At 44.8% G+C, this 27,532-nt stretch overlaps 1 protein-coding gene and 1 pseudogene across 6 annotated transcripts in view; both read right to left on the bottom strand.

The window, feature by feature from the left end:
• Positions 1–27,532, bottom strand: part of SPECC1 (sperm antigen with calponin homology and coiled-coil domains 1) — a 308,899-nt gene that overhangs the window by 206,971 nt on the left and 74,396 nt on the right. For 5 of the 6 annotated variants that reach the window (XM_064378212.1, XM_064378211.1, XM_064378209.1 and 2 more), the window contains exons 2-3: positions 18,968–19,135; positions 4,600–4,735 (exon numbers count right to left, since the gene is read on the bottom strand). In XM_064378212.1, coding sequence (XP_064234282.1) covers positions 4,600–4,735; positions 18,968–19,114 — 283 coding nt within the window. In that variant the 5' untranslated portion in view covers positions 19,115–19,135. Of the gene's footprint in view, positions 1–4,599; positions 4,736–18,967; positions 19,136–22,668; positions 22,684–27,532 lie in introns of those variants that run through there. The other variant, XM_064378210.1, reaches the window with a different exon arrangement.
• Positions 50–3,346, bottom strand: LOC135275727 (BTB/POZ domain-containing protein KCTD9-like; annotated as a pseudogene).

Raw genomic sequence — 27,532 nt, 5'->3', positions numbered from 1 at the left:
ACACATATATCGTTAAAGAAGTCTCTGCACATGTACAGTTTATCAAGAGTTTGTTGTTAAATCAGAAAGATTATTAACTGTGTCAAATGTATGTTCTGTATCTCTAGATATAACTGTACAGTTTTTCTTCTTTGGCCTGTTAATGGTGTGATAGATTATATTCCAAAATTTCCTAATATTCATCCAATCTTGGGTGGCATAAATTTACTTAGTTGTGATGTACACTACTGTCCTTTTAATTTATTATTGAATCCTATGTGCTAATATTTTGATCTCAAATTTTTATAGTAATATTTGATGATGGGATCAGTCTTTTTTTTCTTTTCAACACTTTATATCGTTTATTAATGCAGTATACATTAGATCTAAAATCTGCAGTTTATAAGCACACCATGTTTAGATCTTTCAGATCCTTCTGCAGTTTTTGGTTATTTCTACAGAGGTTTTAGGTTATTTCTACCTTTAAGTGAATGAATAACACATTCTACAATTCCTGAAAATATAGTACAGAGTGAAATGACTTAAATGCAATTTAGGCACATACTGATTATGAAAATAGATTATCTCTCAATACAATACTTCTCTGTCTTGGTAAAAATAATAAAGCAAAGAAAATAATTCATTTCTGAAGTTGCTTTCCTTCACTTGTAAAGGTCTGATCTCCTCCCACTATGCATATGTACACTTTACTGTTAAAGAAAGCTTTGCGTATATAGATATAGAAGAATAAGCTATGTAAATACTAAATATATGTCATTCTCCCAAAGGAGACCAAAGTGTTTTTCAACGATTCCTTGCCTTTGGACACAGCTAATATCCCTGCTCTTGGGGTAGACGTAAGGACACCAGGTCATTGGTTAGAGAGGTACATGCCCTTCCTCTGCTGCTGCAGAGAGATAATGACTCAAGAAAATTGGGCTAAAATTTGTTTAAAAAAAAACAAACAAAAAATATAAGTAAAAGAATTATAGGTGCTGACTGATTGGTATTACATCGTGGAGCAGCCAAATGCCTTTATTTTTACTTTATATATTTTTTTGGTGGCTGTAATCAAATGTATGTTTGAAATTCCTCATTCCCCACTGTAGGGTTCTAGCTGCATTTATATTACATTGCCTTTTAACAGGCAACTCTATCATATTCATTCGTACTGTATAAGCTTTGGCTGCAGTAGATCTGGATTTAATATCTATTTCTAAGCTGGCCCTGTGTAAACTATTCGATATTTGAATTAAATGAATATAATGATGCACCTCGGTTTTTTGGTTTTGAAGTATCTTCCTATGCTTGTGCTGACTGTATGAGAAAACCAGGCTAATAGTGTAAATAGACAGAATTTCTTGGTCTGCTGCTGAGTGAAACTTGCCTAGGATGAAATTCTGAGAAATGTTCATTTGTAAGTGTTATAATGATAGGTAAGTTGTTCTTCCATCCGTTGTTCCGCTGTACCTTTGGAATGACAATGATATATGATGTCTTTCTTTCCACTCTGTCTCAATCAGTAAGAACTAGATATTACTTTAATTTAGCTACTGTTTTATTCCAAAAAGTAAACATTATCAAAACGAACCAGAAAAGAGTATTAGGGAGTCTGATCTCACCACATTCATATGGTGTGACAGGTATTTAAAGAGGGGAGGCATCACTAAAGCTATTTATAAACCTGAACAACCTTTCCAAAGTTTTCATAAAGTTTTAACAGTTTAAATATCCATACTGCATCTAGGTATTCAATAAATATAATTGCATATGTTGTGCTTTCATAAATTAAAATCCTCAAATGCATCTCAAACCGAGATGGTATTTCCACATCAAGCCTATTTAAAAGCAAATATAATATATACTATTCCTGGTCATAAAACCAGATAAACTCCCCGCCCCATTCAAAAGGCATTAATATCTAGTTTCCCCACATCTATTAAATGAGTGCTTTTCTATTAAAAATCATAATATGGAAAAAAAGTCAATTTTTTCCCTTATGCACTGCTGAGACCAAGCATAATCCTCTAAATGTTTTTTCTTTTAAATTTCCTTACAGTGTTATTTCTTCTTGACAACTGAGTGGGTGGAGAAAGTAAAGTGATAAGAAAAACATTTTCTTCTTGTACATCTTCCTCCAGCCCCTAAAATTCTCATCTGACTCTTTGTGACATGTGTAGTGCTGTCGACATCTCTTCAAATATAGCTCCCTTCACGTTGGATGCTCTCAGGTTGGCTTCTTGAAGATCACACCCAGACAGATCACAATTCTCTCAATCAGTTCCTGGCAGACTTGCTCCGCTGAGGTTACAGATCTTCAGCTTTGCATTTTTTAAGGCAATTAAAAAATTGCCTTAAAAAATTTGCCTTAAAAATTGCCTTAAAAAATTAAAATCTCAGGTTAATTTTTGTCATCTGACTTCCTTCCATATCCACACCCTTCAGATTAGCACCTTCTAAATTCGCTTTAAGACCAGAAGGATCCTCAAAATTACACAGTTTCGGGGATGCTCCTTCTGCATCAGAACAAAGTATCTTGACTCCTTGGAGATTTGCACAGTCAAGCACTGATCCAGAGAGATCAGCTCGTTCAAGATTTTTGCATAGCAAAGTGCGTGTGCTGGACTGCAGCAGCGTAAACTGGCCATTTTGAAGTTAATGTATGGAAGGTCCAAACGAGAAAGATCAGCACCACTGAAGCTCGAACCCTGGCGTCGCAGTTCTGACTTGGTTGGAGTTGTTAGCAAACATTGGAGAAATTCCTTTCGGGATGTTGGTGATTGATCCTCCAGTGGTTGAGAATTCTTTATTGCCACTTCTAGCTTTTCAACCAATGAGTCAATACCAAAAAATCTTGCTTCTTCTAACACACCCAATAAATCAATGCCATCATTTACAATGAGATGTCCATGAGGCAAGTAGTTTAAAATGGGTTCAAAGTAGGACTTCAGTCAATTAAGAAAGCTCCTCTAAGATCTTGCTGATTTCCCCAGACACCTTTGTCCTTAAACATGTGGGCCAGCATACTGTCAGGTTCTTTATTCACTGAAGTGCTCCATGTAGTTGTAGAGTACCACCCTCCAACATTTAATGTTAGCCAGTCTGGGTGGAATCCTGACAACCCTTCAGGCAGCTTAAAATCTGTCTGAGGATCAAGAAATGGTTCTCCTTCACATACAAACAAAACATCATCATCCCTGATCAAAACAACACCATCAATCAGTCCACCTTTCCCATTATACACACTGGTGGCTTTTATGCCGAGTTTACTGCTGGCTACAGAAAGCAAATCCGATAAAGTTCCATATACAGCAACCACCTGTCCGTTCTTGGGGCTGCCGTTCATGAACAGGGTCACCCGCCTCATCACGCTGCCCACCCCCTGCTGGGTCCTGAGTGAGCCGCTACCCTCCCACCTGGTCCTCCTCCCACCTTTTTCTCCTTCCGCCCTTCCCCTTCCTCCTCCCACTCAGATTCACCTCCCTTCGCCATCTTCTTGCTCTTGGGGACATACCACACACACGCACTCTGTCCCACACCCGAGGCTCAGCTGGTCGTCCTTCTCACCCTGCCCCTAGGCTCCTCCCAGTCTGTCTTTTTTTAGTGGGGCTTTATTAACTTTCGGAATCAGTGTTAGGTTGGCTTGATAAAAATAAGCGGTACTTTTGTTTGCTGTATTTTAAAAACCAAGTATGTGTGTATGTTTAGTACAATATCAATCTTTACAATGGTAAAGTCATTATATAGAAACACCAGGCAATTCCCCTTATATCCAAGAAAAGAAAGCCACATACAGTCTTCACAGATTCAACTTTTTGAAAACCAAATAAATTAAAATATACCTTTTGAGATCTAGCCTGAATGTGACTTTTACGAAAATAGCACAAAAATTGTAAGTGTACTACTCTTCAACACATTAAAAATTAATAATGATGTATTTCAGTTATTTTTCCCATCTTAGGCAATTTAGCAATACACCAAGGGCTGTCCTATAAGAGTGAGACCATGGAAAGTTTAGATTTATTATCTATATGCTCAAAGAGAAAATTAAACAAATTCTTTGATATTTCATGTTTCACATGCTCTGAACTCAAATATAATGATTAAAGAACCCTTTCCTGATTCTCAGAAAATGAGTAACACTGAAAAGATTCACAGCTTCCAGCTGCCACTGCCATCCAAGCCACTCTGAGCAGCTTTCCACAGATGCTGGGTGAGGCTCTTAGTACAAATATTACACATCCACCTCTGCAAGGGATCAACACATCCACCTCTACAAGGGATCAACAGGGTTCATTCATTCCTCTAATGCATTTTTTATCAAGATGGTCCCAGAACATACAACGCCCTGCCTGGATGTCAGAAGTTCACACATGCATGGTGACGAATGAACCTCTGGAGGGACCAGAGAAACCACAGCACTCCCAGTTACCTTGTGTTTGTCATCGGTCTCCCCACTAGATGTGAACTCCCTGTGGGCAGCTACATCGTCTGCCTAAAACAGTTCCGGCACAGGTTAAGTGCTCAAGAAATACCTGACGAGGGAAGGAATGGGTGGGTCATGGGTCACCGAAGTGCTTCCATGCGGCCTGGCGGTCCCACATGCCCGGTCCCTCCTACCTGTGCCGCTCCTCAGGCGGCTCTCGGCAAGCTCTGAGATGGCTCCAGCAGTGGCGGTCTTCTTCAGGCGAACCACTCCCGATATGGCGGTGCTTCCTGGCTTGTTGAGTGTGTCCTCACTGCTGGCCCTCTTGAGCTGAGAGAGTTGGAGGGAAAGAGAGAGGATGAGGAGGTGGTTTTCGGGAAGGAGCCTATAAGCCAGCAGTGCATGGGAGCTGGGCTATGTGCCCAGCAGTCAAGATACAGTCACAGCACTTTGAGTAGCATGACAGGGTGAAGTGAAAAAATACAAAGCTACACAAACCTGTTTCTGTAATTACAGGTTTGAGCATGATCTCCCATGACTGTTTCAAAGAACAGTTTAAGACCATGTGAAGAATTTCCATCAGGTCGAGTAATGAGCCTTAAAAAATCTGGCTGGGCATGGTGGCTTATGACTGTACTCCCAGAATTTTGGGAGGCTGAGGTGGGAGGATTGCTGGAGCTGAGATATTCAAGACTAGCCTGGGCAACACAGTGAGAGCCTGTCTTACTATTTTTTAAAAAAATTAGCTGGCATGGTGGCACCCAGGAGGCTGAGGCAAGAGGATTGCTTGAGCTCAGGAGTTCAAGATTGCAGTAAACTATGATTGCACCACTGCACTCCAGCCTGGGTGACAGGGTGAGACCTTGTCTCTAAACAAAAATTTTAAATAAAAAATAAATCTGCTTTCCTGGTGGGGGGAAAAAAGAATGGGAACCAATGAAAAAAGAACCGTGAGATGCACAAAAGGCAGGGTAGGTCAACGCACAAGAAATTCAACAATAACAACAAAAGGCTCATGACATAGGCCAGGAGGAAGTGGAGGGAGAGAAACAATCTGAATATCTGCCCTGGTCTCATCACCAAGCATTCTGTAGATGATCTCACACGGAAAATGTGTTCAAAGGTGAGAAAGGAACTTTCTTGGAGGCTGGAAGACAGAAGAGAGCAATGCCTTCTGTTCTGGCTTTGCTTTCTTCCCTGCCATTGGACAAACATTCACTAAATGGCACTGAGGTCTAAGAAAGGAGACTCCTTAGTGATCCACATTTCAGGCCCAGATAGATTACATTCAAGGTTAATTACAAAAACCACAACTAAATTGTCTCAACCACTGTTGAGTCTTTGTGAAAGAAGGCTCTGGAGAGGAATGGCGCCAGAAGACTGGAGAAGGTAGCTGCCCAGAGTGATCTAATATATCCGACATCTGGAGTGCACAGTATGGAAAAGCTCTCAAATCAATGCAGGCATGCAGTGGGCAAGCCCCGCCCATCGCACAGGCTGGAGGTGGGGTGGGGGGTAGGGGGGGAAATCCTGCTCCATCCTACTCCACTGGTCATTTACTGAGAGTTAGAAGTTTAAATATTTGCACAGTTTTTTAAAGTTTCCACCTTTGCATCATTTAAATTTCAGGGTATAAATACCCTCACCCCACCACAGCTTAAAAGTGAAAAAACACCAATACTAAGTGTTGGTGAGGCTGTGGAGCACCTAGAATGCTCATGCCCTGTGGGTGGAAGTGTAAACTGGTACAACTGCTTTGGAAACTGGCAGTAGCTACTAATGCTAACGCTGGCAGACAGAAGAAAGCAACACCTTCTGTTCTAGCTTCACTTTCTTCCCTGTCATGAAAGGGGTAGGACAAACATTTGCTGAAAGGCACTAAATCAAAGTAGGAGATTCCTAAGTGAGCACAGCAGTCCCCTATGATTTAGCAATCGCATTCCTAGATCCACACCCAAGAGAAGTGAGTACATAGGTCCCTTGAAAGAATGTTCATAGCACCATTTTTATAGCAGCTCAAAACTAAGACAATCCAAATGACCTTCAAGAGAAAGGGTAAATGCAATGGGAACTACACAGCAAATAGGAAAAAAACAAATTACTGATACACTAATAAATGGATGTCTACCCCAGGTATTATGCTAAGTGAAAGAAGCAGACACAAAAGAGTATAAAAGAGTATACACTGCCTGATTCCACTTGTATTAAGTTTAATAACTGCACAATCAAATGATGGTAATGTAAGTCAAAATAGTCGTTGCCTCTCGGGGAGTTACAACTGAAAAGAAATGTTCTGGGATGCTGGAACGTTCGACATCCTGGCAGCATGGTGATTACACAAATATAAACAAATGTAAACATGCAGTGAGCTTTATAGCTAAGATTAAGATTAGTGTACTTTACAGACTTTATTGTAAATATGCTGTGCTTCATTAAAACAAAAAAGATTGGGGTGAAGATTGCAATTTGGGGAAAGTCCTAGTTCCACTCCTGCAAATACCAGCCTTCTGGGGTTTTTTTTTTATTTTTTTAAAATAATTTTTAAAACTTTACTGTGCTGAAATAAGCATAATATAAAATTCACCATTTTAAGTGCTCAATTCAGTGACATTAAATACATTCACCATGTTGCATGTTGTACAACCATCACTACCATCCATCTCCAGAATTTTACCATCACAAATAAAGTCTACTCATTAAACAGTAACTTGCCATTGCTTTTTAACAAGAGGGATGATGGTAGAATTTTTTTTTTTTTTTTTTTTTGGAGACAGGGTCTTGCTCTGTTACCCAGGCAGGAGTGCAGTAGCTCAATCAAGGCTCACTTCAGCCTTGAACTCCCGGGCTCAAGGGATCTTACCAAATCAGCCTCCCAAGTAGCTAAGACTACAGGTGTACAACACAATGCCTGGCTAATTTAAAAAAAATTTTTGTAGAGATGGGATCTCATGGCCAGGCGAGGTGGCTCACGCTTGTAATCCTAGCTCTTTGGGAGGCCGAGGAGGGCAGATCACCTGAGGTCAGGAGTTTGAGATGAGCCTGGTCAACATGGCAAAACCCCATTTCTAGGAAAAACACAAAAATTAGCTGGGCGTGGTGGCACATGCCTGTAATCCCAGCTACTCAGGAGGCTGAGGCAGGAGAATTGCTTGAACCTGGGAGGCGGAGGTTGCAGTGAGCCAAGATTGTGTCACTGCAGTGCAGCCTGGGAGACAGTGAGACTCCATCTCAAAAAAAAAAAAGAAGAGATAGGATTTCACTATGTTGCCCAGGCTGGTCTTGAACTCCTGGCCTCAAGCAATCCTCCCACCTCAGTCTCCTAAAATGCTGGTATTATAGGTGTGAGCCATCACTCCCAGCCTCATGGTAGATGTCTTAATATTAGCCAGGTGATCTTGGTCAAGATTTTAAAACAAATTATTAACTTTAAAAACAAATAATTCACATTAAAAGGATGATTTATGTGCAACTCCAATTACTAGATATCAGCATGATCACATTTCCTTTTCTGTTTTTTTTTTTTGAGATAGAGTCTCACTCTGTTACCCAGGCTGGAGTGCCATGGCACGATCTCAGCTCGCTGCAACCTCTCCCTCCCAGGTTCAAGCAATTCTCATGCCTCAGCCTCCCAAGTAGCTGGGATTACCGGCACCTGCCATCACGCCCAGATAATTTTTGTAATTTTAGTAGAGACAGGGTTTCACCATGTTGCCCGAACTAGTCTCGAACTCCCGACCTCAGGTGATTCACCTGTCTCGGCCTCCCGAAGTGCTAGGATTACAGGCATGAGCCACCACACCCGGCCCGTGATCACATTTTCTGAACAACAGCACAGTCCCCTAATTTAGCAACTGGACTGTATTAGTCTGTTCTCATGTTGCTAATAAAGGTATACCCAAGGCTTGGTAATTTATAAAGGAAAAAGGTTTAGTTGAATCACAGTTCCACACGGCTAGAGAGGCCTCAAAATCATGGTGGAAGGGAAAGGAGGAGCAAAGTCACATTTTACTTTGCTCCTGGCAGGCAAGAATGCCCCTTTATAAAACCATCAGACCTCTGAGACTTAATCACTATCACAAGAACACCATGATTCAATTACCTCCCACCAGATCCCTCCCACGACACGTGAGAATTACGGGAGCTACAATTCGAGATGAAATTTGGGTAGGGACACAGCCAAACCATATCATGGACAAACATGATACTTAGGTTGACACAGAAATTACACTATTGTCCTTCTTTTTTTTTTTTTTTTTTTTGAAACAGAGTTTCGCTCTTGTTACCCAGGCTGGAGTGCAATGGCGCGATCTCAGCTCACCGCAACCTCCGCCTCCTGGGTTCAGGCAATTCTCCTGCCTCAGCCTCCTGACTAGCTGGGATTATAGGCATGCACCACCATGCCCAGCTAATTTTTTGCATCTTTAGTAGAGACGGAGTTTCACCATGTTGACCAGGATGGTCTCGATCTCTTGACCTCGTGATCCACCTGCCTCGGCCTCCCAAAGTGCTAGGATTACAGGCTTGAGCCACCGACTACTGCCCTTCTTAGAGGAACTCTGTAATGATCTTTCTACTTCCCATCTCAGAGTAAAAAGCCTCCCTTCATTAAAGCTCTCCAGCCTCTCAAACCATCCATCAGGTCACCTGTATAATATATGTTTAATATTAAATGACCAAAGCCTATAATGTTGGCAGCTTTTTCTCAAGAGAGAAAAACTATTACTCACTCTTCCAAGAAGCACACTCAGGTGCCTTCCTGCTCCCCAAAGGAAAATCAATTCTGGTTTGAAACTTTGAAAACTCCCTAGATGACATCACAAATGAAAAAGGAAAATTAATTTTCCTTTTTCATTTGTGATTAAGGGAATTCTTAACGAAATAATGCAAGTCATACACATTGGGTTCTGCTTTTCCCCTATGTGGCTCTTTGACATTAAAATCTGCAAGTCTGACTCAAAGTACAGAATTATCAAACTATGGCAGAGGCCAAGAGAGGAAGGACTCCTCTGCAACCTAGAATAAACCGGGAAATCCAACAGGTGAGAGCACTCCTACTGGGAACAGAAGTGAAACCCCCTTGGAGATCCCACCACAGCCTCCACCCCCAGCCACCACCACCCCAGAGCAGCATAGGTAGCACTGCCCTGCCCCCTTCCACAAGGGGTTCGTTCCTGGGACTCAAGGTCTTGGTGAGATGACAGCTGGAGGCAACACAGGACAGCAGTGGGCAAGCAGTGGGAGTTTTACCCTTGGGGCACCACAAGAGGACCTGGCAAGGCAACAGAGGTGGCGCCAGTAATGATAAGAACAGGGGTGAAGCAGCAGCAGTGACGGGGGAATACACAGGTAGCTGCAGCACCAGGCTCAGGGCTGGAGGGCCTCTGGTGCTGAGTTAGCAGTTAGTAAGTGCTGTATCTCAGGGTTTGTTTTCGTTTTCAAGGGTGAGGAGGGAGTGGGAGATGCGAAAGAGGACTTGTCGTCTAGGATCTCTACAGAGGAGGTTTCCAGCAATCGCACAGGCAGGAGGCAGCCCAGGGAGCAGTGAAGGGAGCGGCGCTACTTCTTCCTACCTGTGTGACCCGGGGACCGATGCTGCAATTCCTCAATTCTAAAATGGAGAAAACATTTTGAGGCCAAGGCAAGAGAATCACTTAGGTCAGGAGTTCAAGACCAGCCTGAGGAACACAATAAGACTCCATTTCTACAAATAACCTTTTTAAAAAATTAGTGGGGTGTGGTGATGCGTGCCTGTTGTCCCCACTACTCAGGAGGCAGAGGTGGGAGGATCACTTGAGTTCGAGGCTGCAGTGAGCCATGACCGTATCACTACAATCCAAAAAGAGAGAGAGAGAGAGAGAGAGAGAGAGAGAGAGCAATTGGTATACTTTTAGGATTGTGCCCTTAGTTAAGAATTTAAAGCATTTGATTAAGAATATAAATGTTGGCAGCTCTCATCATCATCTCATCATTGCAGCTGTTTTCCTAGTGCCCCTCCATGGTGGTCCTCCAGGCTGGTACCAACAGAAGCATCTTTAGATTTTTAGATTTACAAATAAAACTTTGGAAGGAGGCCATGAAGTATTATGCTGTATTAGGAATCAGGCAATTTGTGAGCCATGGGGCCTTGGGAAAGTATGATCTAGAGGCTCAGTTTCCTCACCTCCAAAAGATAAGCAATTTTTTTTTTTGAGACAGAGTCTCACTTTGTCACCCAGGCTGGAGTGCAGTGGCACGATCTTGGCTCACTGCAACCTCTGCCTCCTGGATTTGAGAAATTCTCCTGCCTCAGCCTCCCGAGTAGCTGGGATTACAGGCACGTGCCACCATACCTAGCTAGTTTTTTGTATTTTTAGTAGAGGCGGAGTTTCTCCATGTTGGCCAGATCGGTCTCGAACTCCTGACCCCAGCTAAGCCATCCGCCTTGGCCTCCCAAAGTGCTGGGATTACAAGCATGAGCCGCTGTGTCCGCTCACAAAAGAGAAGAATTTGAATTACCTAAGATCCTTCTCCCCGTGTATGTCTTCATTGCTACAAGACTGCATATGTATGCTTATTAGGCTTAAAGAATTTATTGATCAGTGTCACTGCATATTGTGCACATGTACTCAGAGCACAAATAGCAAAGAATACAAAAATTCCCCACCATGATCTCTGCGCTGATTAGTTGAAGAAGGAATGTGCTGACGCCTTCACAATCCTACACTGACTGTATTCATCACCCCTTCTGTTTAGTACACGTAGTGCCTGCTTCTTCACCCTCCTCACGTCAGAAAAACTGCATCATTAAGGGCCCTGTGGTAATTGCCAAATATTGGACTAACCAACTGATCATAACCTCCACTTCAAACACACTGATTTTTGACTACTGATCCTAAAACAGATTTAAATTCATTCCGCAAACATGGAAATGGCACTACTCATAACCTAGGGCCTGGCTGAAGCAATATTTCACATGGAAAAGAATGTGAACAGTGGGTCCTGAGCAGAGGGTGGGCTCACTTCCTCGCCCCACTTCTGCTCTTCCCTTCTCCTCCAGCCACCTCACCCACGGCAGAAGAGCCTTTAGAATATGGGGCCACCTAGTATGTGAGCTGTAAAGGCTGAAAGAGATTCCAGCCATCCATCAGCCTTTCAGTGAATCCTGCAGTGAGATAAAAGTCCAGATTTCAGTGCCAGGAGGAAGTGGGCCAGCGATGCGGAGGCCCTTGGGGTAGGGAAGCACTCCTCCTGGGATGCCGTGCTCCTAGGGAGCCTGCAGCGGCCCTCCGCATGTATGTAGGACAGGGAGGGGCAGACTGGCAGAAGAAACGGCTCCAGAAACTTCCCACCCTTCTTTTCACGGTGCCAGGGCTGCTTCTGTCGGGCCTGTGGCTTCTCCATTCCTGTCCCTTCCATCCTGGACACTATAATTCAGCTAAGCTTTACCAAAAACCCACTAGAAGCTGGATGTACATCTTTGGTCCATGTCCGCTTAGTAGATCCGTACACTTTGTATATGGCTTGAAAGTCAAAGTGAATCAGGAGGCCCTGCCACTCAGGGTTAACCACCTACAGAGGGGGCTCCCATACAACCACGCAGAACACAGTGAGGACAGCATTAAGCTGCAGAGAAACGAACGTGCAGAAAGCTCAGGAGGGGCTGGGGGAGTCCAAAGACCTCGCCGCAGAGGCCATGATTCGGTTTTTCTCAGGCAGAGAGGGAGATGAGGCATTCTGGAGGGGTGGGTGTTTTCCACAGCACCATCAGGCTGAAGACCAACAGGAGCCAGGAGGCTCCCATCCTATGTCACAGGAGTTGGGACAAAAGCCATGTCACGTGGCAGCACAGTTTAGTGGCCAACGGCTCAAAATACAGACCACCTGGGTGTGAATCCTGGCTCTGCCAGTGCTTAGCTGTGTGACCTTGGGCAAATCATGTTACCTCTCTGTGCTTTGGTTTCTCCACCTAAAAAGTAAGTATAATCATGGTACCCTCTGCAGAGAGTTCCTCTGAGGATTAAACAAGTTAGCCATGTAACGTGCTTAGGATAACAGTGTCTGACACAGTATACATTCAACAGACACCAGCTATAACAATAACAAATGAAAATCATCATTATTGCTTTTACTATTGTTATCCTATAAAAACTAAATTCAAATTAAGGCGAGGAGGAGGAGGAAGGTGGAGAGTGTTTTTAGGAAAAGATGAATGCAATGCAGTGGGGTTCCAGAGTGTACAACAGAACATCAAGCAAGTCATTAACCTCCCTGAACCTCAGGCTCTTCTTCTGGTAAATTCATCCAAGAACAATATCCAGTAAAAATGTATAGTGTGCCTGCCTCTGATGCACCAGGCACAGCTAGGGATAATATACACTTTACTCAGCTATTGTGTTGCATTTTGTAAGCCGGCCACACCCAGCTGACTCTGTCTCCTTTTAAACTGTGGGATTTGACTCTGCACTGTGGGTAGATGTGGTTTTCTCCTTCCCAGGCAAGAGGGTAAGTATGTGCTGCAGGCCATGCTGTGCCACCTCCCTCCCATTTGGCCTGGAGTTTGGGTAGCAGCAAAGCTTTCAAAGGGCGTGCTTCATCTCCCCTGCACCTTCCACAAGGAATTCCATTTGAAAAAGACTGGTAGCTTAGAAGGTTTCCTAGGGGTAGGACATAAAGACAAAAAACTGATCCCACATGTCCTTCAAAACAAACAGCTGAAGGAAATTACTCTTACTCTGTCACTGGTTTTTGGATGCAACATCAAAGGGAAAGCTACCAGTGTCAGTTACTAATTCTCGCTCTTTCTCTATTTGCCGCTGCATTTTTTGGTTTTGTTTCCTGGCCACAGCACCACTTGAGATTTCTGGCTGCTCTAGAAGATCCTAGGAAGGTGTGCGCTTCAGCGTTGCTTTGCTGTCTAGTAAGTATCTTCACTAACAGTTTCACTGATATTTAAACTGACAAACCACCTGTATAAGAAAGCGTATAAAAGGAAAAAGTTTAACTACTTCACAGATTAAAGCAACTAAGAAATTCCTCTCAATTCCACAAAGATGCTGAAAAGAATCCACAGCTCTAAAATCATCAGACATAACATAATCTGGTCATTAGCCATGGGTAACATGTTATGATTAGACAGTGCTTCTCAAACTGAAGCAGACATCAAAGTCATGGGAAGGGTTTGTTAATATGCACCTGTGTCCCACTCATAGTGACATGGGAGCCTGAGGATCTGCTCAGCACATTCCTTTTCTGCTGAAGCAAGCTCAAGCGAACATTTCATCATCGCAACCAAGAAAGGCCTGACTAATAGACCTGGGCCTCACAAATGGCCAGGATGGGCAGCCTTCGTCAACCGGAGCGCTGTAGGTACTCTTCTTTCTGGGCTGTGCTCAGACACCATAAGGAGGATTTACAGGAGTGTCTGCACCCTCCCTGAGCTCCCGTGCCCCCATCTCCCACTCTTTCTTTCACTGCTCCTTCAGTTCAGACCAATAATGAAACTCAGGTATTTAGACATTTCTCAAAAGGAGACATTTATGCAGCCAACAAACATACGAAAAAATGCTCATCACCACTGGAGAAATGCAAATCAAAACCACAATGAGATACCATCTCACGCCAGATAGAATGGTGATCATCCCTTTAAAAAAAAGAACAACAACAGATGCTGATGAGGCTGGGAAGAAACAGGAACGCTTTTACACTGTGTTCCTATGGGAGTGTAAATGCAACAGAAATGCCCATCAACGATAGACTGGATAAAGAAAATGTGGCACTTATATACCATGAAATACTATGCAGCCATAAAAAAGATGCGTTCATGTCCTTTGTAGGGACATGGATGAAGCTGGAAGCCATCATTCCCAGCAAACTAACACAGGAACAGAAAACCAAACACCACATGTTCTCATTCATAAGTGGGAGCTGAACAATAAGAACACATAGACACAGGGAGGGGAATATCACACACCGAAGTCTGTTGGTGGGTTGGGGGCAAGGGGAGGGAGAACATTAGGACAAATAGCTAATGCATGCAGGGCTTCAAACCTAGATGACCATTTGATAGATGCAGCAAACCACCATGGCACATATATAACTATGTAACAAACCTATACATTCTGCACATGCATTCCAGAACTTAAAGTAAAATTTTATAAAAATTAAAATTAAAATCAAAAAAAGAAAGTCAGGCATTTAGTTCTACTTTGGGTGGATTTGTCTCAGTTTTCCTGTTTTGACCAGTGAAACCCTATCTATCCATTCTATAAAGCAAATATAGCGAGATGCCGACTGTAGAATCTAGGTGGTGGTCCATGGTGTCTGCTGTAGGATCCCCTGTACTACTGCAGAACCTCCCTGTGTGCTTACAAATTCTCATAGTAAAATATTGGGGGGTGGGGGGGTGGGATTACTTGCTTTTTTGTCCACCACCATTTCCCCTTTTTCTCTTCTGTTCTCCAAATTCTTTTATAGTCTTTTTCTTCTTCCCATACCATAGGTGGAAAGAAGAAGGTCAAATCAGAGGAACAGAACAAGGGCTGGAAAGGGTCAGGTAGAGTACATTTCTCTCTGCTGCTCCTTCCCTCAAGCCCTATCATTCTCCTTCACTAAATCAGTCCTGGAGGACAGGAATCAGGAAGGAGAGCAGAAGGCCCCTAATATGTGCATAGTACCAAGTGCAGAAAAGTTATTTAAAAAATTAATTTAAAAAATTAACAATGCAACAGTAAAAAATTTAAAATAACAACTATGTATATGGCAGTTATATTGTAGGAGGTATTATAAGCAATCTAGAGATGACTTAAAGTATTCAGCAGGATGTGTGTAGGCTATATGCAAACACCCTTTATATCAGGGACTTGAGCATCCACGGATTTTGGTATCCACAGTGGGTCCTGGAACCAATCCTTCAAGGATACCAAGGAATGACTATATTTGCTTTTCCCTGATATTTCCCCTGTGGAACAAGTTTCCAAAACATGAACCTATTGATGGCAGAAGTGTCCAGCATCTCATTCATTGTCTTTAGAAACACTCCTATGCTTCAGGCCTTATTTTATTTGACTTTATTGAGATAGAGTCTCACTGTGTCACCCAGGCTGGAGTGCAGTGGCGTGATCTCGGCTCACTGCAACCTCTGCCTCCCAGGTTCAAGCAATTCTCCTGTCTCAGCCTCCCAAGTAGCTAGGACTACAGGCATATGCCATCATGCCTGGCTAAGGCTAATTTTTGTATTATTATTATTTTTTTTTAGTAGAGACAGGGTTTCACCATGTTGGTCAAGCTGGTCTTGGACTCCTGACCTCAGGTGATCCACCCACCTCAGCTTCCCAAAGTGCTGGGATTATAGGTGTGAGCTACCCTGCCTGGCCGAGGCCTTATTTTAAACACTGCTTTTACAAATATTTCCATATTCCACAAGCTCTAATAGTCTATTATTGTGGAATGTATGTATTCATTTAAAAGTCTAAATTTGTATGTTGCTTATTGGATATAGAAAAAATAATAATAAACATAAAACTCTAAGTTTAAAATGTGCTATTGGTTGAAGATAATAAAAACAAAAGTAGGCCGGGCGCGGTGGCTCAAGCCTGTAATCCCAGCACTTTGGGAGGCCGAGGCGGGTGGATCACGAGGTCAAGAGATCGAGACCATCTGGTCAACATGGTGAAACCCCGTCTCTACTAATACAAAAAATTAGCTGGGCACGGTGGCGCGTGTCTGTAATCCCAGCTACTCAGGAGGCTGAGGCAGGAGAATTGCCTGAACCCAGGAGGCGGAGGTTGCGGTGAGCCGAGATCGCGCCATTGCACTCCAGCCTGGGTATCAAGAGCGAAACTCCGTCTCAAAAAACAAAAGTAATGGAAATGATGGTTGAATCCAGGATAATAGAATAATAAAATTATACGTAGGATGCTTTACCTACATTTACTCCTGTGGCAAAGGTAAGACTCCTTGTCTTCATCTCAAAGACAAGGAAGCAAAAGCTCAGAGCAGCTACACAGCTTGCCTGCAGCTTCACAGCAGAAAAGTGGCTGAGCCAGGATTCCAACTCAGGCCGGCCCCACGTCCCCAAGTTCCTCCTGTTCCATCAGATCGCCAGAAAACAGGTGTGCTCATCATTCAATAAATACTGAGTGCCTACCAGGTAGCAGGTGCTCTTCTAAGCACTAGGGACGGAGCTGAGGACAAAAAAGAAAGTATACAGTTCCTGCCCCGAGGGGGCTTACTTTCCACCAGTGGGAAGACAGACCCTAAATAAGCAGCTGTGTACAATGGCATCAAGAGCTGAGAGGGAAAACAAGGCAGGAGGAGGAGGAGGATGGAGGTCAAGGGCACTTCCTGTAGAGGTATCAGGTGCCTTCCAGGCAGAGGGAGCAGCAAACGCAAACACACTGCTGCAGGACTGCGCCTGGTATATCTGAGAGACAGCTGTCACCAGACACCGGCAGACCATGTGGCTGGAGCTCCAGGAGCCAAGGCACAGAGGAGTGAGGCCACATCTGAGAGGGAGAGGATAGTGTTGGGCCTTGAGGGCATCACTGGCCATTTCAAGGACTTTGCTTTTCACTCTGAGTGAACAGGGAGAGCCACTAGAGGGTTTAAGCAGAGAAGTGACATGACTCAGGTGTTTCAAGGACCAGGACGAGGACACAGAAGGGTGGCGGCATGACCCAACTGGTCACAAGGGAGGCAGTGGGAATTGGTTGGAGTTAACACATATTTTTTTGTTTTGTTTTGAGATGGGAGTTTCGCTCTTATCACCCAGGCTAGAGTGCAATGGCGCGATCTCGGCTCACTGCAACCTCCACATCCAGGGTTCAAGCGATTCTCCTGCCTCAGCCTCCTGAGTAGCTGGGATTACAGGCATGCATCACCACATCTGGCTAATTTTATATTTTTAGTAAAGATGGGGTTTCTCCATGTTGGTCAGGTCTCGAACTTCCAACCTCAGGTGATCCGCCCGCCTCGGCCTCCCAAAGTGCTGGGATTACAGGCATGAGCCACCGTGCCCAGTCAGAGTTAATACGTATTTTTAGGGTAGAAGTGATGCCATTTCACTGATGGACTATGGGACGTGAGAAAAGGAGGGTTCGACGGTGATGCTGCTGGCTCTGGCCTGGGCAACCGAAAGAATGGAGTTGCTGTTTACACAAACAGGAAGATTCATGGGGAGCAGGTTTGGTTGGGGTGTGAGATAGATAGAAAGGCAGGCACTGAGATTCAGTTTTGGACATGTTACATTAGAGGGGGATTTCGGACATCCAAGGGCAATGACACAAGGTCAGTTAGAGGGGTCCCAGCTGGAGATGCAAATTTGGACATAATCCACTTAGAGTGTTAAAATCCATGAGAATGGACCCTGTCACCTGGAACAATGGTTCTCCATGGGGACAGTGCTGTCCCTCAGGGGCTGTGTTGAAAATCTGAGGGCACATTTTCGGCTGTCACCATGACTGGATGTGTTACTAACATTTAATGAGTAGGAGGACGGGAAATTCAGATGTCCTAAAATGCTCACGACAATCTTGCACATAGAACTGCTCCATGACCCACAGACTTTGCACAGATTCCACAGGCACTGACACAGGAGCAACACCTTTTATTATTATCTGAACCTACAGACTCCCTCCATTTGACTCATAAAAACAATGTACTGCTTGCCCAAGATCCAAGGTACCTAAACTTTCCAAGAATACATAAAACAAGGGGAGCCCACACCATGTTTGGATCAGAACTTCTCCAAGAGTATCTATTTCAAAACAATCCCATCTCTCCCTCTGCGCAGCCTTCACTGTAGTTCAGTAATCAACAGGACAACTGGAATCAGCTGCATCTCTAACCCATCTGCATGTGGCTGTCAGGCCCATGGTGCTTTAAGGAGCACCTCAAGGCTTTTAGCACAGCTGCGCTCAGGCATTGCAGGTGGAAATGCATGCTATTTAATACTTCCCTTTTGAGTTAGAAGATCACGTTGATTTTTCTAAAGTATTGCATGAGGTAGGTGCTACTGTCTATGAATTCCTCTTAGGGCAGCTACGTATGAGCTTCTTACGTAGATAAATAAATGCAGCTAGAAAAGAGATTAGTCTAGGAATGTGATCTTGGCCCACCCAACCTTAGAGACCAAAGGGATGGAGGGAGGAGAAAACCAGAGGAGAACTCACTCCCTGATGGAGGGTGTAATCAACAGCGCCTATGCTGCTACCGGGTCCAGCAAGAGGGGCTTGAAGAACTATAACTGGATGGCAGGTGGCTACGGAGATCGTGCATGACCTCGACCCCTATCCAGGGTAGGGTGCTGGGGTTGAAACTACCGGGAGCATCCATGCAACCCAGGGCAGAGGACCTTAATTACTGTGTTAAACACTCTGTAGACCTCCTTTCTGGACCCCAGAGCACCCCCACCCTCACCTACTAGCTCCATTCCTTCACGTCCAGGCATGGTGGTCCTCCTGCGCCCCTCCTTGGGGGCCTCCTTCCCTGCCTCAAGAGGCCACTGGTTTGTCTACTGCCCTCTTCAATCCTCCCAACCCAGGGTATCCAGGCACCCTGCCCAGCCCTGTGCATATTGGTCCATACCCTGCTGAGTCGGGATTCAAAAGCCAGTGAAGTTGAAGACTTAGAACTCTTCATGCCAGAAGAGGCCGCAGGCAGGGGCCGCACCCGGTCTGGGCCATGGCCCCCTGCCCTGATGGCTGGGCTCCAGGGCTTGGCTGCACTCCGCATGTTTGTCTTCGTGGGTCTGTCCTGCAGAAGAGCAGAAAAGAAAAACATGTCTCCATCACTTGAACCTGCATCATCACATTTTACCCCCTATACCACGTCACCATGGACTATCATAGAACAGGAGCACCTATGATTTAGCTGAAAATAGAATATTCCTAAGATGGGACCTTTATACTAGGCTAATTTTTACAACTCCACAACAGCTTTTACCAAAGTACTGAAACATATCCAAAACATTACTGATGTCCTGACATCACTTTTCAGCAAAATGATAGTTTCTTGGTCAGGGACACCTGACACAGCATTCTACCTAATATCCATACACTATGTATCTGTGCCTCACACCCAGATAAAACAGGTCGTCCAGAGTCAACACATAAAATGCCCATAAGCTTTGAGGCTTTAGGATTGACAAAAGAACAATTTACTTATTTTTTAAATAAACATAAATGAATTACTTGAAAGATTTCACAGAAGCACAAAATGATGTTTTTCTTCTTTGGGATAAAAATGGGTATCATATAAAAATTAATGAAGCATATTTTAATTGGTGAGATCTGACACTGTAGGGCAAGAATGACTGCCTAACTACAATATTTTATGATAGGAAAATTGTTCAAACTAGCAGGACGCAGCTGAAGACATCAGGGGGAAATCTGCAGAGATGTGGAAGGCAGCCCAAGCCTGGCCAGCAGGGACCAGCGCTGTGATTCCTGAGCGAGCAGCAGCCCAGCCCATCCCTCACCCTCTCAGAGCCTCTGTTTATTCCATCAATAACATAACAGGGCTGGATTAAATGCCCTCTTGGTTTTCTTCCAGCCCCAACCCTGACTCCGCCTGTCCCATGGACTCTAACAGCGAAGGGTGTGACATGGGCACCAAACCCATGATGTTCCATCCTTTCAAAGAACATGAGAAATGCACTTTACAAAACACCCACATGTGACAACCACTTTCAGCGGCCACTCTCACAGGGCATGGGGTAGGGGGGCATCTCAGTAACTGCCCCCCTGGGATGGCAGCCAGTGCTGGCCTCCCTAGCTGCCTCTCCCCTCACGGCCCATTAGCCAACCATGAGAAAAACCACAGGCAGCCTCCTGCTCAGCCTTCGACCTGGTTTCACCTGACAATGTCTCTCTGCAAGGCCCTCCGGTTCCCGTCTCTATTGAAACAGTGGCCGGCTGGTAGCGTGTGTCCAGCATGCACCTGACTGAGCTCACACTGCAGCGCTGATGGCAGTGGCTCTGTGAATGTTGCTACCGGTGGAAATCCTCCTTTAAAGGCTAGGCAATTTGTTTTCCACAGTGTTTCCAAGAAAAACTATTAATGATTCAGTTATATAATTAGTTCAGAACCTTGTGAGTCTCAGCTTTGTTCCAAGTATTATGATTTTTTTTTTTTTTTTTTGAGACGGAGTTTTTTGCTCTTGTTACCCAGGCTGGAGTGCAGTGGCATGATCTCAGCTCACCGCAACCTCCGCCTCCTGGGTTCAGGCAATTCTCCTGCCTCAGTCTCCTGAGTAGCTGGGATTACAGGCACGTGCCACCATGCCCAGCTAATTTTTTGTATTTTTAGTAGAGACGGGGTTTCACCATGTTGACCAGGATGGTCTCGATCTCTTGACCTCGTGATCCACCCACCTTGGCCTCCCAAAGTGCTGGGACTACAGGTGTGAGCCACCGCGCCCGGCCCAAGTATTATGATTTTTAAAAATTCTAGATTACAAACAGCAACTTAATTCTCAACTATTTTACAGAGATGTTCAGCACCAATTATTTTTCTTCCTCAGCCCATGATTTTTATTGCTGGCTTCCACAGCAACAATGAAAGAATGCCTAGGCTGAGACCTATACAGTAACTAATTTGATAAGGACCCCCTTCCAATATAAAATGAATGAACAGAGTGACTCTTGAAGAGAATTATTGATAAATTTTACCAATTATTGCAGAATCAACCAGAAACCTGTCAATCTGACTCATGGAGATGACTTAATAAAATATCTGTTTAATCAAGGCAACCTTTTTTTTTTTTGAGAGGAAGTCTCGCTCTGTCACCCAGGCTGGAGTGCAATGGCACAATCTTGGCTCACTGCAACCTATGCCTGCTGGGTTCAAGCGATTATCCTGACTCAACCTCCTGAGTAGCTGGGATTACAGGCACACACCACCATGCTTGGTTAATTCTTAATATATATTTTTTTAGTAGAGATGGGGTTTCACCATGTTGGCCAGGCTGGTCTTGAACTCCTGACCTAGTGATCCGCCCGCCTCAGCCTCCCAAAGTGCTGGGATTACAGGCGTGAGCCACCGCACCCAGCCCCGGCATCCTTTTATGTTACAATTAGAATTACTTAGAAATGACTATTACAGGCCAGGCACAGTGGCTCATGCCTGTAATTCCAACACTTTGGGAGGCCAAGGCAGGTGGATTGCCTGAGCTCAGGAGTACAAGACCAGCCTGGGCAACATGGTGAGCCTCTGTCTACTAAAAATACAAAAAAATTGCTGAATGTGGTGGTGCGCACCTGTAGTCCCAGCTACTCAGGGAGCTGAGGCATGAGAATTAATTGAACCCAGGAGGCAGAGGTTGTAGTGAGCCAAGATTGAGCCGCTGCACTCCAGCCTGGGCAACAGAGGGAGACTCCATCTCCAAAAAAAATAAATAAATAAAAATACACAATATGCTCCCCTCCATCCACTTGCAGGAAGGACTCCTACCTTCAAGCTTCCTCCCATCCACTTCCCACCACTTCTACTTCCCTCCTGTCATCTCAGCCCCTTGGCCTGGCTTTCTGACCTAGGAAGCCAGTTCATTTACATAAATGCTATCATGATCTGAGAGCAGCTATCCTATTTCACTCTGAGCCTGGCAAGACACTGCTAAATGCTCTATGTGAATGGCTCAGTAACCCTAAAAGGTAAGGGTCACCTCCTGCTATAGTCTGAATGTTCTCCCAGAATGTACATGTTGGAACCTAATCCCCAATGTGGTATTAGGAGGTAGGGCATCTGGGAGGCAGAGCGCTCATCAACGCAATTAGTACCTGAGGGAGCTTGTTTGTCCCTTCCACCAAGTGAGGGCACTGCAAGAGGACTACATCTATGAACCAGACAGCAGACCCTCGCCAGACAGCAAATCTAATGGCGCCTTGATCTTGGACTACACAGCCTCCAGAACTGTGATACAATAGAATTGTGATACAATAGAACTGTGATACAAAACAGAAATGCAATACATTTCTGTGATACAATAGAACTGTGATACAAAACAGAAATGCAATACATTTCTGTTGTTTATAAGCCACACGGTTTATGGTATTCTCTTATAGCAGCCTGAACAGACTAAGACATCTCCATTTCACAAGTGGGGAATCTTCATTTCCCCAAGGGAGGTTAAGCAACTTGCCCAAATCTCAGAGTTTATCATGGAGCCAAGATTCAAACCCAGTTTAAATTGGTTCCAAAACCTACACGCCTAAACACTGGGGACAGATGGCCTCTCAGGATAATCTTTGCTCCCCTGGCAGAGCATCGGGGCTGTAGATCAAATGCACCTGGACCAAATTCACCTCCACTGTTGACATTGTTAGCTCAGTCATGCTTTTTGAACATGATTCTCTATATCTTCATCCAATAAGATGGAATTATCAGTGCCAACTTCGCAAAACTGTGAAGACGAAAAGAGAACAGATCCATGGGTGCCAGGTACACAAAAGGCTGTCGACAATGATGAGCCACCCTCCCGACAAAAACTGTTGATGGTGTTCATTGGAGCACAGCTCTGCCTTCGGACTCAGCAGCACACAGTGATGGGTCAATTAAATGTGTGTTCGGGGCAGGAGGCAGACAGACATACCAGATCCAAGGAACATGCTCTTCCTCTACACAGAAAAGCCTATTTTCATTTGGAAATGTTAAAGAGGGAAAGAAACAAGGGAAACACACATGCAGGGCAGACACTTTACAGCCATTAGAATTGCCCAGGCCTTAACAAATTCCAGCTGCCGAAAGACAAAGACAGGTGGGAATGCTGGCTAAGTAATAATTTTCTTATGAATGTGAATTAGTCACATAAAATAAACAGGCTCCAGCCAAGTACAAGATAGTGAAAAAAAGGCATCTATTATTAATCTCATGATTTTCTACAATCTTCATAAACACCACAAAGGATTATATGGATCAAGGAATGACAGTTAAATCTAGGACCCCTACTCCCATGGTGGGGTGGGGAATGTCACTCCAGGGCTGTTTCCTTTAAATTTTTCAAACATTTTATTTTCTTACCAAGTTTCTCCCCTCTCCAGAATAGTGTAAGACTTAAACTGCAACTCATAAACTTCACAGTGTAAAGTAGAAAAGAAAGGAGGGAAGGAGGGAGAAAAGGAGGAGAGAGGGAACCGCTATTTAAGGAATACTATTAGGTGCTGGGCACCAGGGAAAGCCAGAGTCCACACGTCTCCCTCTCCCTGAAAACACGCTGTTCTGCCACTAAATTGCTGCCTTCAGAGCCTGCATTGGAGGGGTTATCTCCAGCCTCAGCTTCATTATCCTTTTAAGGCAAGAAATAGAACCATTCTGGACGATCAGAAAATAATGACGAGTCTCCAGGAGTGGGAGAGGGCATTCAGGGCTCAGCTACAAGCACAATAAGCACTGGGAAGCGGAAGCCCAGAGCATTCAAGTCTGAGAACCAACAAAATAAGAATGTGCACATAGCTCAATCGCCAGGGGACTCAGCAGGAAATAGAACGTAAGTGAACCACATGTTGAAAACACTGAGCTGGAGCTTTTTGGAACGTGGGTCAAATTTGCTCCTGACATCTTCTACGGTAGTAGTTCCAAGCCCAGGGGGCATGCAGCAATGTGCAGAGGCATTTATGGTGTCACAACTTGGGGTGCTACTGGACAGAGGCCAGAGATGCTGCTAGACATCTGTAACCCAAAGGGGAGCCCCCCAACAAGGAAGCATCTGGCCTACAATGTCAGCAGAGCCATGGTGGAGAGAATTGCAGAGGAAGAATGAGAGTCCTCGGACGCTGGCTCCTAGGGCACATGATGTATCTGGTGAGCCTCCCACCTACCATGGGAATATTAGCACTGAAAATCTGTTTGGGGCACAGCTGAAGGACTCCCGGACCTCAGCAAATGGCCACAGGAAATGCTTCAAAGCTGATTATTTCCCATGGTCTCGAGATGAAAAATCATCCCAATAGCCTCAGATTCCTTCCTGGTGAACAAGGAAAGGAACAGATTTCCATACAGCATCAGAAGAAAAACTTCAAACTAAAATTCATTGATCCCATCAGCAGAAGTCACTGAAAGAAAAGAAGAAGAAGTGATAAAAACAAAAACTAAATGGAAAAGAACATTTGTACATCACCAACCACACCACCTCAAATCTGAAAACAAACTTTGACAGTGGAATAAGAAACAATGGACTGCTGCCAGAAGGCAGAGACCCATAAGGAATAGGGTACAATCTGGAATAAGAAACAGAGGCTGAGGCAGGTCTCAAATATGAAATGTAGACGCAAGAGAGAGGCTATAATCTGGAGGCTATATTGAGACCAAGAGCTCACAATCATTGGTCTGTGATGTCCTTCTGTCTCCAAAGCTGCCTCAAGCAATCAGCATCCCAAAGAACTAAATGACCACTAATAAGTAGTTATTCCCTTACCTATAACATGGCTTCACATCAAAGAATTAAAAGTGAATGAGCCAAGGCAGTAGGCAAAGGGGATTGAAATAAAATACTTTAAGAGCCCCCTCCTTTTTTTTAAGAAATAGTGTAAAAGGGTCTATTGCAAAGTAAACAGAATAAAAACTACAGTATAGGAGGGAAACAGACACTTTCACATCTATCTAGGCTGCAGTATCTTGAGCCATATTTATCAAGTCCTGGCTCCGGGCCTTTGCACATGCAACTACCTCTGCCTGGGACGCCAGCTGGGAAACTGAGGCAAGCTGAGAAAGGAAGTGTTTACAAGGGTATGGGCAGGGCTTGTAACAAAAGGGAGAAACAAAAGGGAAAGTGCAGCACCCCAGGGCTAGGGAAATCCACATACACATCCTCTCCCTCCCTCCAGCCTGACAGCCAGTGCTGCCCACAGGCTCAGGAAAGGCATCGGGGCATGGGCAGTGTCTACAGGCACAGAGCTGGAGGAAGAAGCAGAGAGACGCAGGTGGCAAACAGGAAGCCCAGGACACCACCCAGCTCCTATGCCCTGGCTAACTTCACCACCACCTTCCAAAGTGTGCTCAAGTCTCTCCCCTCCAGAAAATCTTCCTCTAGTCTGAGGGGGTCTCATCAGTATGCCTCTCCTTGTTGGTAAGCCCTTCCCGGGGGCAGCCTCCTGGCATCTGCCTATATACAGCCAGCCTCAGCTGGAGCACAGAACAGACCCTGAATAACCAGCTTTGGCCCTGACTTCCTTATTTCTGTCATCAGCACAGCCTTTCTCTTGCTTTCCCAGACTCAAAACCTCAGAGTCATCTTGGACTCCTCTCCAGGGCTCCCATTTCTCAAATTCACAGCTGTCCAGCCCAGCAGATTAGATGCCTGCAATATTTCCACATTTCCTGTAGGAGCCCTGTCTTTTCTCCAGCACAGACTGGCACTAAGTCACTCCAGGGCTCATCCGTTCCACATAGTCAAGACAGATTTCTGAAAACTCAGCTAGGGTTAGTCACTTCCTGCTCAAAATTCTGCATTTTATCTTATTTACTCATTTATTTTTTTAGAGATGGGGTCTTACTCCATTGCCCAAGCTGGAGTGCTGTGGCATGATCACAATTCACTACAACCTTGACCTCCTGGGATCAAGGGATCCTCCTGTCTCAGCCTCCCAAGTAGCTGGGACAACAGGCGCATCACCACGCCTGGCTATTTTTATTTTTTGTAGAGCCAAAATCTCACCATGTTGCCTAGGCTGGTCTCAAACTCATGGGTTCAAGTGATCCTCCTGTCTCAGTCTCCCAAAGTGCTTGGATTACTGGCATGAGCCAGTGCACTCAGTCCATGTTACTGTATTTTTAAGCTAACATTTAGCAATACCAACTAAGAGCCCTGCACCATGTTCAGCATTTTCCTACATGTCCTTTCATGTTTCTGACTGCCCTGTGAGGTAGCTGCTATCATCCCCATTTTATAGTTCGGCAACAAGGAAACGTCAAGGAGTTTGCTAACTCCCCCAATGGGACCTCAGCAATCCACTTCAGGCTGTGTGCCTAGCCCTGGCCTACTGCTCCCCCTACACACTGCCTTAGTCCATCTGGCCTCCTACAACAAAAAAACTGTAGACTGGGTAATTTATAAACAAGATAACTTTATTGCTTATAGTTCTAGAGGCCGGGAAGTGCAAGGTAAGGCACCAGCAGATTCAGCATCTGGTGAGGGCTCACTCTGCTGCACAGATGGTGCCTTTTTGCTGCACCTCACATGGCAGAAGGCGCAAGGGAGCTCCTCAAGCCTCTTTTACACAAGCACAATCCCATTCATGAGGGGAGAGCCCTCATGGCTTATTTCCCAAAGGCCCCACCTCTTAATCCTGTCACATGGGGTTTTAGGTTCCAACAGATAAATTGTGGGGAGTATATCGACATTCAGACAACAGCATCCACCAAATTAAATGACAGCCTGCCTGAGCTCAGCTGATCCACACTGACCCCTTGCCCTGAGTGTAGCCAAGCAGGACTCTTCTCTGCGCTTCCCACGAACCTTGCGGTTCTCATCTTGGGGTGTTCACGGATCTGAGGACCTCCCTGTATGAATGTTCTATCCCCTCCTTTCAGGCTCATGCCAATCAAGACTTTCTTGCAAAATCTTTCTGATACTCCTACCTCTAAATCTCCAGAAAACTGTGTCTCTTCTGGAACTCGTAGGGCCATGACCACAGCCCACCATTCTGAGCCAGTCCTGCCTCTCACTCAGGTGCTGTAGCCTCCCCTCACTGGCTCTTAGCTTCTGTTCCTGTCCCTTCTTGTCCACTGGTTAATCCCCATTCAGCAGCCATGGGAGTCTTTTCAAAACACAGATCATGAACTGTCCACTTAAAAGTGGTTAAGATGGTAAATTTCATGTTGTGACTTTTTTCACTAAAATTAAAGCTTAAAAAATTAAGACACATATACAAAAATCAGATCGTATCAATCCCTACACAGAACCCCCAGTGGCCTCTCACTGCATTGGGAATGAAAGCCCAAGGTCTTTGTCCCGGCCCCAAGCTCCTAGGCAGCCTGGCTCTGCCCACCTCCTTGCCTGGCTCTGATCACTCTCCCCTGCTCACTATGCTTCACCTGGGCTGCTCCTAGCTCCCTGAGCATGCCCACCTAGCTCCTAAGGAAGAGCTCTGCCCCTGCTGTTCCCTCTGCCCCGAAAGTTCCCCAGATTCTCACACAGTGGGCTCCTTTCTCCTCAGT

Source organism: Aotus nancymaae, unplaced genomic scaffold (assembly GCF_030222135.1).
Source record: "Aotus nancymaae isolate 86718 unplaced genomic scaffold, 86718_ANA_hifiasm-v0.15.2.pri h1tg000018l, whole genome shotgun sequence".
NCBI classification, from domain to species: domain Eukaryota; kingdom Metazoa; phylum Chordata; class Mammalia; order Primates; family Aotidae; genus Aotus; species Aotus nancymaae.
Note: the sequence above shows the minus strand (reverse complement) of the source record. Positions and strands in the feature narration are given on the sequence as shown.